Raw genomic sequence first — 12,240 nt, 5'->3', positions numbered from 1 at the left:
GGGCAGGCTGACCTGGGAATACAATGGGAATGGGTTGCTCCAGGGAAATGAGTGGACAATAGGGGGACTAGTTAGTGGGAAGATAAACTAGAAGGGTAGAGTTCAGAATTCCAACCCAACTACACCCACTTTTTAGGATTGTTTAAGACTTGTTAACATTTGTTTTGTGGCAGATGGGTCATAACTGAGGTGGAAAAGCAGCCATGGGTGGCACAAACACTACCACTCAGATTGGAGCTGAACTAAACAATACCACCTTCGGGGCTGGGTTCAGTTGATGTCAGGGAAGGTGTATTTGGAATCTCCAAGCTCAATGCCCTCCCAATGTTTACAGTCATGGCTGGGTTGGCATCTTTCAAGTCAATTGTTTGCCAACATTTTCAAAATTCCAATCCAAATTTAGTAAAAAGCTGTGGCCTTTCTTTCCTAGGGTAGGAGACCATGAGAATTCACCTAATCATCGTCAAGGTTGGATGTCTTTAGAAATTCATTTAAAATATGGTCATGGAAATGACCATGAACTTCAGCCCATTATTGCTTTTGAAAAGGAGAAATGGTGCACAGTTTTCTGTGCCAAACCAATCTAGCTCTTCAGGGTTCATGTGACATAATTGGCCAGTCCAACTCAGGAATATTCCTTAATTTCCTTTAAATGAATTCTGAGTTAGCAGGTCATATTAAACCAGCAATTCCATGAAATATCAAGTTATAATTAAACCTTTTCTATGGTTTGTTTCTTAAGGCTGCTATTAATGATTTTAAATTGCAGCTTGTTGCAGTCATGGGACTACCATGGCAACCGCAGCACATGGCACTTGATCTAGTGAGCAGAGAGGCTTTGAAATCCCACCTCTGAGCTTATTTGCACTGTGCACTGTGTACTTCTCCCTACTTTGCCATGACATGCTAAGCATTGTGAGACTGTGTGACAGGCACTCATACTGGTCTCCCCTCCGTAGAAATTTTGGCAAGGAGATTTGGTGATCTGTAGGAGGACAGCTAAGAAAAATTTTCAGATGCATGCTTACAAGGTACTTAACTTGCTATTTAAAGAAAAAATAACCTATGTGGGATTGCTGGTTTAAAAATCATGAAAAGGGCTTTGCAGATCAGGATCAAGCCCTCTCCAAACTCATTCCGGAACTCAACCTACCTATCACACCAAGGGACTGACCTCTCTTAAAGACCTATATGCTCAGGACCTTCTCCTTCCTTTTGCCCTCCCCTAGGATAGTTTTGATATCCCTCCCAAAGATATGTTTAAGTATGCCCAAATTTAACACTGGGTTCTGACAGCCCTTTCAATGCCTTGGTACCGTTTCCTGTAGGATATGCCGGTTGGTGTGAAGATAGAGCCAAAGCCCTACACCCCTCTCACATTGTGTTCATAATTGCCTACTCTTGCAGAATGTCTGGGAGACTCCCGAATTTCGGGAAGCCACCCTGGAACAGCAGTCACCTATCCAAATCACTGGTGGAGGCGGAACTTAACGATGTGAATTGCATCATTAACCCCCCGTGCTGCATGATGCCATGACTCCCGACATTGTAAAGCAGGGGGCGGGGCCACATTACTCAGTCACATCACCACGCCCCCTCCTGCACTTGCCACCCGACCTCTAAAAGTAGGCAAATATGATAGTGCTACCTAGTGCACAACCCCCCACTGCATCCCATCTGTGTACATAATAGGGGCAGGATGGTGGCTAAGTGGTTAGCACTTCTGCCTCACAGCACTGGGGTCATCAGTTTGATTCCCGACCATGGCCTTATCTGTGAGGAGTTTGTATGTTCTCCCCGTGTTTGCATGGGTTTCCTCCGGGTGCTCTGGTTTCCTCCCACACTCCAAAAACATACTGATAGGTTAATTGGCTGCTAACAAATTGACCCTAGTCTGTGTGTCTGTGTATGTTAGGGAATATAAATTGTGAGCCCCAATGGGGAAGGGACTGATGTGAGTGAGTTCTCTGTACAGCGCTGCGGAATTAGTGGCGCTATATAAATAAATGATGATGATAATAGTAAATGGAAGTAGTTTTGCACTTATTTTATCAATACTTGTAGGAAATATTAATAATACAATATTAGCATGAAAACAGAGATGTGGCTTTTACACTAGTCTAGACCTACAGAAGGAGACTCCATTTCATTTCATCCTCAGTTTCAAATTTCACGCACTACTGAAAACCACCATAAACAGGGATAATCGGCACCAATGAACCATTTAGTAAATCGACTCCTTTTCTTTCTCTCTTCTGTCTCACATAGTGCAAGGAATTGGCAGGAGAGGCCGTGAGGTGGGGGTTAGATAGAAGAACATTACTTTCACTTTCTCTATTAGTTGGTGAGACAGACAGGAACTTAACAAGGAAAGATCGAGACAAAAAGGAAAATATAGAGAGAAAAAAGAGGACTGAAGTGAACTAACGAGACGGACAAAGAGAGCGGTAAAGAGAGAGTGAGAGAGCGAGAGAGAGAGAGAGACAGAGAGAGAGAGAGTTACAGGAAGAAATTCAGAGACACTCAGCAGTAGATAGTGAGGCCTAGAGGAAGAGCATTAGAACTACACCAGTATATATGATAGTAGTCAGTGTCAGGATCTATTAATCAGAATATAAGCAGTTACCCATCTCCAGGAGTCGGGACCCTCAGACATGGCTCTTCTGAACCTCTGTGGACCCCCTCACAGCCGGGACTGGCAGTTACCCCTCTATGGAGGTAAAATCTCCCCCACGATCTCGTTCAACCCCCACAACACCGAGATGGCAGTCCCTACTGGATGGCAGGTACTGATATGTATATTTTTGATGTATAGCACGTTAGAGCAAAAAAGTTTACTTTTATTTAGCAAACTATGTATATAAATGCAGAGCCACTTACTGTCACATCACTTTATATACGGGATCACTTGCTCACAACTGTAAACTATATGGATATTGACAGCTGCAGAGGAGCACTTTGACCATGTAGAAGCACGAGGCCGTGGGTTATACAGGTGACAGAAATCTGACGTAATATCTATATAACTTACAGAACGGAGCGCCTTACTCCTAACAATCATTATACTGGTGACGTTGATTATTAGCGATAATATCAGAACTCGCTGTTTATGTAAATTGAATTCACGGGAGGTTATACATATTATACATATTTACATGACCTGCTTTTTATATATGGTGATCAAAAATATTGTAGGCCTACCTGAAAGCCAGCAAAATTTAACCATACTGTATTTAAATAAGCAAAGTTTCACCCAAAAAATAGAAAGTTATCCAAGAATTGGTAAAAATTGTTTTTGTGAATTTACAAATCAGGCACAGTCTGGAATTCTGATTTAATAACTTGGTAAACGGGGTGTATCATTCCCTGTTACACTTTGTCCCATTACATCAGTGAGGGGTAGCGTATAAGAGGCCGGTGCGCTCATCCAGCCTTAGAAGGGGCCACATAGAGGGAGGAGGGAGAGCACAGGACACTCCCTCCTCCCCTGGGAATGTCACGTGACCCCCTGAGCTGTGCAGAGTAGGTCACATGAAGCGGAAATCTGCTGCCCCCGTTCAGATAAGACCAGGAGTAGACGGCTGGGGGGCCGCAGTTGAAGCCTCAGCGGGCCGCCTGTTGCCCATCGCTGCTTTACACTCATATACAGTTTTACTCAGTGGGAGCAGTCATAGGCAACCAGATACACTTCAATGGCCGTATGGGTCTCCCTCTAGACATAAGGCCTGAGGCTGAGCAGAACGTACACCAGTTTGTACAGCGTACATTGCTGCACTGGCCCATAAAGCATACTTGCCTTCTCTCCCGGTATTCCCAGGAGCCTCTCGAATTTCGGGGAGTCCTCACTGACTCCCGGAAGAGTAGGCAAAGCTCCCGCATTTGCCGAAATTCACGGCAGTGAATGGAGGGGGCGGGACTAATTGTGTCATTAAGCCCTACCCCCTCCATTCAATTCCGTGAATTTTGGCGTTTTATAGCGAGGGCGGGGCTATGGTGACGCGACAATGTCACCGCGCCCTCCTCCTACCCCATGTCACATGACTTCTCCCCCAGTGAGAAATCTTAAAGGTTGGCATGAATGCCATAAAGAGAACGCACTCATAAGCGCCAATGCACTTGCGCGTCATTAAGATTAGAGAAGCAGATTGGAGGGGGGATGGAGCAGTAAAGACTTGTCCACCCAAATTGCAGACCAGCGCAAACATGTAAATACGACTGCTGGAGAGCGTATCTATTCCTCCTGCTACAGGGCAGGTGCTAATACACACACTTAGGATAAGTTGGATTAAACTAGAGACAAACGCTGCTGATGTGGAGCTGGGTGCATCTCGAGATGTGTACAGCTCCGCATATTGATGGTAATATGCTATTTCTGAGTGCGCCTTTTTCGTTAAATGAATTCACGCCCCCTTTGCAACTAACGCTGCTTAAGCCACATAATTGGTAAATACAGTTCTGATAGTCTTCTATAATACCTTATACCATGTCCCTGCTATTCAGACAGCAGAATTTCTTCGTTGTATGGAGGACGGGGTGGATGGCGTCAAACTTGAGCCTTGGCATGGGACCACCACACTGGCTTTCAAATTCCGACACGGCGTGATTGTGGCTGTAGATTCACGGGCATCAGCAGGAAGCTACATCGGTAAGTTACTAACTATAATGCATTATGTCTTTGATAGCCTGTAGAGTTATAATCCCTATATACATGTATGTATATATATATATATATATATATATATATATATATATATATATATATATACTAACCACACAGGAGGCTATCCACAACTAGTATAAGTGCTCTTCTTTTGCACTGTCACATACCTACGTTTGCGCATGCGCGGCTCAATATGCACAGAAGTGCATGGGTTTTCAGCCCAAAAATCAGCAAGATGGCGGCATTTGCAGGGTTACCATTGGGAGGAGTTGGAACAAGGACAGTCCTTGCTAACTTGCAAGACTCAGGATGAGCCTGACACAAGTACATTTGTGCGATGTAATTATATGTCTCGCGTTAAACTAGTCGCACTGCGCCTGCGCACAGCTGGCAATATTCTCAGCTGCACTTTGAGACGCGTCAATATTTTGGGTTACACATATCTTTAAACACATTACTCACAGGACGGGTGTAGAGCATGTACATTCCAGCCAGATATATTTGCACAGCACATATCTATGCGCTATATTTAAGGCTGCACTTATCATAACCCAAGATCCACGGAAAAAAGCTGTGGAAATGTGCAGAAGGGAATTTGTGTGTACGCAAAAGGGCAACTTGTTTTATGGCCAACTATATAACACCCTCTGGGCACTCGTGTGTCTAGGTTCATGGGCTTACAAGATTTTGTTTTGAGGGGCAGGATTATTAAAATGAGGTCATGGGATGAGGTGTTCATAGATTAAGGGCACTCCCTGCTTTGCAGAGGGGTGCACTAACATTTCCTACTTTTTAAATGGTCTTCAATCTCAAGCTCAAGCTGGTGGAGATTGATTCACATCCTATACTAAATGTTTTGTAAACTGCTTTTCCATATCTGCGAGTATTCAATATTTACATAATATTGTTACCTATGCACAAGTGAGTACAACAGTAATAAAGAAAATATTTCCCAGGCGCAAATGGTAAAGTGTATATCTGTATCTTAACTAGAGATGCTCCGGCTCAGTTCCCCGAAAAACGAACACACCCAAACCTAGCAGATCCGAGTACCGAGCAAAGGCGGCTCTGTACTTTCGCGCGCTTTCGAAATTGAAAAAGACGCAAAACATCATTGTTACATTGTCGGATCTCAGATCTCGCGAGTTTTGGATTCTATAAGTACCGCCCTCCACCGCGATCTAGCACCATTTCACAGAGGGACACAGAAGGGGTAGCACAGTCTGTAGAGCAGTAGGGCAGTGTCATAGGTAGAATAGAAAGAGGAGGGGGTAGCAGTGTTCTTCAAAGTCTACAGTGACATTCAGGAGAGCTTCATTGCTAATTGTCATTGCTGAAATACAAATACTAGAGCTGGCAGGCTTGGTCTTCTAAATCTGCAGTCACATTGTACTGTGTTATATAGGTAAAACATAAAGAGGAGAGCTTCATTGCTCTATTTTTTAATTGTCATTGCTGAAATACACATAATAGATCTGGCAGGCTTGGTCTTCTAAATCTGCAGTCTTTGTTTGAAAGTGTATGAAAATAATATTGTGACCTGTGAGGTGGCCAAAGTTGACTGCACATGACTTGAAATTAGTGTTATTGAGGTTAATAATAATGTAGGAACAAAACAACGAGCAAAATTATGTGATATTAGCATATTTTAGCAATTTTTGTAAAAAATACAGATCCAAAACCAAAACCAAAACACACGATGGCGGTTTTGCCAAAACCAAAACATGAAGTTAATCCAGATCCAAAACCAAAGCCAAAACCAGAACACGGGGCTCAGTGAACATCTCTAATCCTAACATATATGGTTGATGATTATTTATTTACAAATAGTAGTTTAAATAACCTTTAAAACCATGCGATTTGGTCCGGACCAATAGGTGAATATCTAACTTCAATGTTACAAACAAGCAAGTCCTTATAGGAAACTGTCAAGAGAACTAATTGCGAAATAGCAGACAGACTTATCTAGTGGATGTAAACGATTCCCGGTGGTCTTACTCACCTATTGGTCATGACCAAATCGCATGGTTTTAAAGGTTATTTAAATTACCATTTGTGAATAAATATTCATCACCTCTATCTGTTAAGATACAGATATACACTTTACCATTTGTGCCTGGGAAATATTTTCTTTGTTACTGTTGCAGTTACCTTCCTAGAGGTTTGGTACCCGCCTCTGACAGACTTGTATTGCCCAATAAGGCAGCACCCACCACATACATACATACATGGGAAGCGCGGATCTCTCACATCCCCTTTTTTTGTTGCTATGCACAAGTCAGTACCTTGGTGAATAGACTTTGTGTTACTATTGCTGGGAAACACTGTACCAACTTGGTTGAGCTTAGGAACATCTCTCCTGGACATTAACACCATGGATACAGGAAGGTCCACAAGAAGCAGAATAGATACAATGTGACCAGGACTGAAATAATACAGTAATATTTATTTCCCATCGTCCCATGTTAACCTTGTACCTGTCCAGTCCTGTATCCTGTCTGACTACGGCTATAGGGGTGGGGTGGGGGAGGGGGGCTGTAATAGTGAGGTCAGACAATCTGGCAGGAAATGAGCTACACTCTGTACTGCGGACCTGAGACCTCATCAAAGGCCTGAGTTTCAGTGCTGGTGCCTAGGAGCCATCTCACCCTCACCACGGGACAAGTAGAGCCATGATAAATAATGCAGACAGTGGGCCTGGGAATCATCATCATCAATTATTTATTCATAAAGCTCCACAAATTCCGCAGCGCTGTACAGAGAACTCATTCACATCAGTCCCTGCCCCATCGGAGCTTACAATCTAAATTTCCTAACATACACACACACACACACACACACACACACAGAGACGAGTCGATTTGATAGCAGCCAATTAACCTACCAGTATGTTTTTGGAGTGTGGGAGGAAACCGGAGCACCTGGAGGAAACCCATGCAAACACGGGGAGAACATGCAAACTCCTCACAGAAAAGGCCATGGTCGGAAATCGAACTCATGACCCCAGTGCTGTGAGGCAGTAGTGCTAACCACTGAGCCACCGTGCTGTCCCATGAGGACAGCCTTCAAATGGACCGCACAGAGGCAGAAGGGAGAGCACTGTGCAGAGCAGGTCATGCGACGTGGAAGACCGCTGTGCATAATAAGATTGGGAGCAACCACTGTGAGGGGCGGGGGGGGTAAAGGAAGGCTTGGCTGGCCACAGATGGCCCGCAGGTGCCTGTTCTCCACCACTGCAGTACACCATCTACAAGAGGTTAGCTGTTACTGCCCTGATAACATCACCGTACAATATATAACCATGATGCTATTGTTTTGTTACAATACAATGACCTTTGTGCACTTTGTCTTTTAACAGCTACAATGAAGGTTAATAAAGTGATTGAAATTAACCCATACCTGCTGGGCACTATGTCTGGTAGTGCCGCAGACTGCCAATACTGGGAGAGAATGCTGGCCAAAGAGTGCAGGTTAGTGATATAAGTAACTACATAACTGACATAAATCCAGTCAAAAAGTATTGTGAGAGACTTACTTCCCCCCCCCTCCCCAATTACTGTCAAATTCGTGGTGTCAGTTTTCTGTTGCATCCCACTCACGGCAGTTTCTATACTCACCTCAAGTGAGTAGCAACTTCCGTTTATTCCAGATGTTTATTTATATTTTGGCCTTTTTCAGAATTTACAATTCTTAACAATGAATCGTAGGAAAGCTTGTTGGGCAGTCATGTGCTCTAACAGAGGCCGCCATTGGCTGTACTTTAGAGAGAGGTTATTATATCAGTCAATAAATTCTTCTCAGGGAATTCAGTTCTGAGCGAGGACCCGTAGGAGCCTGGTGCGATGTCAGACTACGCACTTAGCCGGGTACTACCAGAAACATCAACAATCTTTTAACTCTATGAGGTGTGAAGAAATATCATTGATATTTTGCTGCCTGAACATCCCGCGGAGCCACAGCACATGTGGCTTCGACACGACATTGAGAGGAATAGAATCGTTCCATAGAACTGATAATATTTGTAATAATTAGTTTATCACATTGAAAAGAACATGTCTCTAGTATTAGTGTATTTTCATTTTTTATCATCTTTTATTTATATATCACCAACATATTGTACTGTACAGAGCATTAATTCATTCACATTGGTCCCTCCCCAGTGAAGCTTACAATCTAATTTCCCTACCATAGACACACATGTAAACAATACTTAAACTGCCAATAGGTTTCAAGACTATGTGGTGAAACCAGAGCACCCGTACAGGAGAACATACAGTTTCCAACAGATGGTGCCCTGGTTGGCATCAAACTCACAGCGCTGCAATGCAGCAATGCTAACCTCTGTGCACTTTTACCCTGTATTCCAGGTTATTCCAGCTGCGGAATAATGTCAGAATCTCAGTGTCCGCTGCCTCCAAGCTCCTGTGTAACATGATGGCCCAATATCGAGGAAGTGGGCTAAGTATGGGCAGCATGATCTGTGGATGGGACAGTAAGGTAAAGCTAATAACCAGAGCATTGTGTTGTGTGAGCTGCGCTTTGCAAGAGGCTGATCTGTAGCCAATATCTTGGTCTGAATGGAAATGTGGGCGCTGTGGAATAGTGACAACACCAAATAAGTGTCTCAACGGATGTTATTTCAGTGAATAGCTCACAATGACACGTGCTTGCCGACTTTTGATATCTGTCCGCTGGGGGAGAGTCCGGAGGACAGGTCATGTGACAGGTGGTAGGAGGGGATAGTAGTCCCGCCCCCTACTATAAAATGTCAAAATTCATGGCATTGAATAGTGGGGCGGGGCTTAATGATGTCATTAAGTCCCACCTTCCCTATTCAGTGCTGGGAATTTCGGCATTTTATAGTAATTTCAGTCAGGATCTGGGAGGTCGCCTACTCTTCCGGGAGTCCGGGAGGACGCCCCAAAATTCGGGAGCATCCTGGGAGAGTAGGCAAGTATGACTTCCAGCTACACCAATGAGAGATCTGCCAAAAGATAGCACATATTATCCATTAATCCCTAGCCATGGTACCCTGGTTACCGCAATACACTCCACTCTACCTGTATATGTGACACAATGCTGTTAGTCCATGCAGTGTTAGACAAAGCAGAGTACATACAGTAGAGAAAGTAAACAGTAGTAGAAGGGCTATTTAAGTAAGATCACCTTGCTTTCATTTTTACGTGGTAGCAAAAGCATTATGGGAAAAACGACCCAGTTCAGTATTAAGGATTGAGGGCTGCAAGTTTTGATGAAAGTGAGAAAAGTGGAGTTGTTGCCCTTAACAACCAATCAGGTATGAGCACAGTCAATAAAATTATAGCTAGAATCTGATTGGTTGCTAGGAGCAACACCTCCATTTTTCTTTTTTTAGAAGGCTTGATAACTCTACCTTAAATGGACTTTGAAATTGGCGATCTGGCATTAGCCTATACGTTGAACTTAGCAAGGAAACGTGTATTTTTAGGTGCGTAACTAGTTTGGTGGGGTTCCGCCCCTGGGACACCATTCTTCTGCTCTGGTATTCCCAGAAGGACTGCTATAAGCACTCGGACTGTCACATGTTATGATGTGATAACGTTTCCGCAGGGGGAGGACCCTCACCGAACTGGTAATAAAAAATGTCTTTGAATAGCAGGAATGGGCCGAACTTTAAAGCAATAATTTTACTTTCGCCTCCATGCACACTCCTATCAATACTGCCAGTGCTTGCTCAAAGCTTTTTCACCGAATCACTTCTCAAAATCAGAGTGTGAGCGTGCACCTTGTTATTTACCCTGAGTTCAACGTGGAGTGATTGCACAAACCTGTGACCTTCACTGACTGCAGGTATCAGTATGAATCACCCTCTATGTCCCCTCCAGGGTCCCGGCTTGTTTTATGTGGATGATAATGCTACAAGGTTATCTGGTGATATCTTCTCCACGGGGTCTGGAAATTCTTACGCGTACGGCGTTATGGACAGCGGATACAGTTATGATCTGAGCAATGAGGAGGCGTATGAACTTGGTCGCAGGGCAATCAGCTATGCCACACACCGTGACGCCTATTCAGGAGGGGTAGTTAACAGTAAGTTCCCACTTGTTTCAGACATTGAGTTCCTACTTATTATCTAATCATATGTATATGAATGTTGAATCTCCTAATATAATTAATATTTACAAATAGAGCAACAGTTACTCTGAATGGATAGCTCAGACTGTCACAGATACGTATCTATGAGGCTTATTGGTTCAGCTGCAGTTCAATCTGTACATTAAGATGGTTAAACATAATGTGAAATCTTTGTGTCTGTATATAATGCTGGCTGCACACTCTGCAATATCTCCAGCAATATTGGCCCAATATTGCAACTTGCGTGGCCTCAAAACGACTCCTAAGCTGATAAAACAGATGGTGATCAGACTAACTACAGAAGACACGAAAAATGTGTGAATGCATAGAAACACCCCAACAACATACTGGAAAGTGGATCCCAGGTTGTGAACAATTAAGTCTGCATTGTGCATGAATTTCCTAAGGAAAAATGCCTTGTAAAGTACTGATTTCCTGGAAGACGTGCACAAGGGATCTATGAACATGACAACATTTAAGAAAGACTCCACCCAAAATGAAATACAGTTTTGGGTGGAGTTAACATTACTTCTTGTCTCTTAGTTACACCTCTGATATTCCGTTCGTCAGATCTATCTGGTCCCTGCAGCCTCCAACGGTCACTCGAGACTTCTGTATTCCAGTCCCTCTTTGCCAGATTGAATTAGACAATAGTTTTATCAATACACTAAATACTAGATTGTACATTCTGGGTGGAGATCTTCTGTAAGTTGCCCACATGCTACCCTGCCCAACCCTAAACACCACATTGAGAATTATTTTCATTGTTATGTTTTTACTTTTAAATATTAGATCTAAAATGTAAAAAAAAAACAAAAAACACACGCACACGAAAAAAGGGCAGACTATATGTAACTGTAATTTCTTCACTGATGTCAAATTTCATGTGTTATATGTACTAAGGCTTATATGGAGGAAAGAGTAGCGCATTCTCACTCTTCTTTCCATTTTTGCTTCCTTACAATCATTTTGCGTGGCCGCCCGCCGGCGGTCGCAGCCTGTAGAGCAGCCAGGGCAAGCTAGCGATCTCTTATGGCAAGGAGATTAATCATTCCCTTGGAGCGTGTACATCGCCCGCTCCTCCGTGTGTCTAAACCTTCTTCCATTTTTTGAGCAGGCCTGTGTTGTATGTAATAACCGATATTATATATGGCTCCGTTCTCGTTGGTGCATAGTGCCCTGTGTTTCTGTGTAAAGGAACCATGACAACCACAGTCACCTCTCTCTTTCAGTGTACCACATGAAGGAGGACGGCTGGATAAAGGTTGGACAGTATGATGTGAGTGACTTACTGCACAAGTACAAAAAGGAGAACAGGCAGTAACTGTGTGATGCGTGTTACCCGCGTTGTCGAGCCCCCACGGTGTGAACCACTAATGTCTCTTACATTTCTCTGTGACCTTTACTCCTCGATCCATACTAAATTTAGTATCAGAAATGATTGAAAATAAATCTTTTACAAATGA

At 43.4% G+C, this 12,240-nt stretch overlaps 1 protein-coding gene across 1 annotated transcript; it reads left to right on the top strand.

Annotated features, from left to right (window-relative positions):
* The first annotated feature begins 2,291 nt into the window (after window positions 1-2,291).
* Window positions 2,292-12,240, top strand: PSMB8 (proteasome 20S subunit beta 8). Its single transcript, XM_075186503.1, has 6 exons — window positions 2,292-2,786; window positions 4,501-4,645; window positions 8,019-8,130; window positions 9,028-9,157; window positions 10,525-10,729; window positions 12,007-12,240. The coding sequence occupies exons 1-6, from the start codon at window positions 2,655-2,657 to the stop codon at window positions 12,096-12,098; spliced, it is 816 nt and encodes a 271-aa protein (XP_075042604.1). The 5' UTR covers window positions 2,292-2,654; the 3' UTR covers window positions 12,099-12,240.

The sequence above is a fragment of the Mixophyes fleayi genome, chromosome 9 (genome assembly GCF_038048845.1).
Source record: "Mixophyes fleayi isolate aMixFle1 chromosome 9, aMixFle1.hap1, whole genome shotgun sequence".
In the NCBI taxonomy this organism is placed as follows: Eukaryota; Metazoa; Chordata; class Amphibia; order Anura; family Limnodynastidae; genus Mixophyes; species Mixophyes fleayi.
This window is presented reverse-complemented; position numbering and strand designations above follow the sequence as displayed.

Coding starts and splice junctions, on each gene's coding strand:
- PSMB8 (XM_075186503.1), top strand. CDS start 2,655: ATGGCTCTTCTGAACCTCTGTGGACCCCCTCACAGCCGGGACTGGCAG. Junction 8,131..9,027: donor ATGCTGGCCAAAGAGTGCAG/GTTAGTGATATA, acceptor CCTGTATTCCAG/GTTATTCCAGCTGCGGAATA. Junction 10,730..12,006: donor TTCAGGAGGGGTAGTTAACA/GTAAGTTCCCAC, acceptor TCTCTCTTTCAG/TGTACCACATGAAGGAGGAC.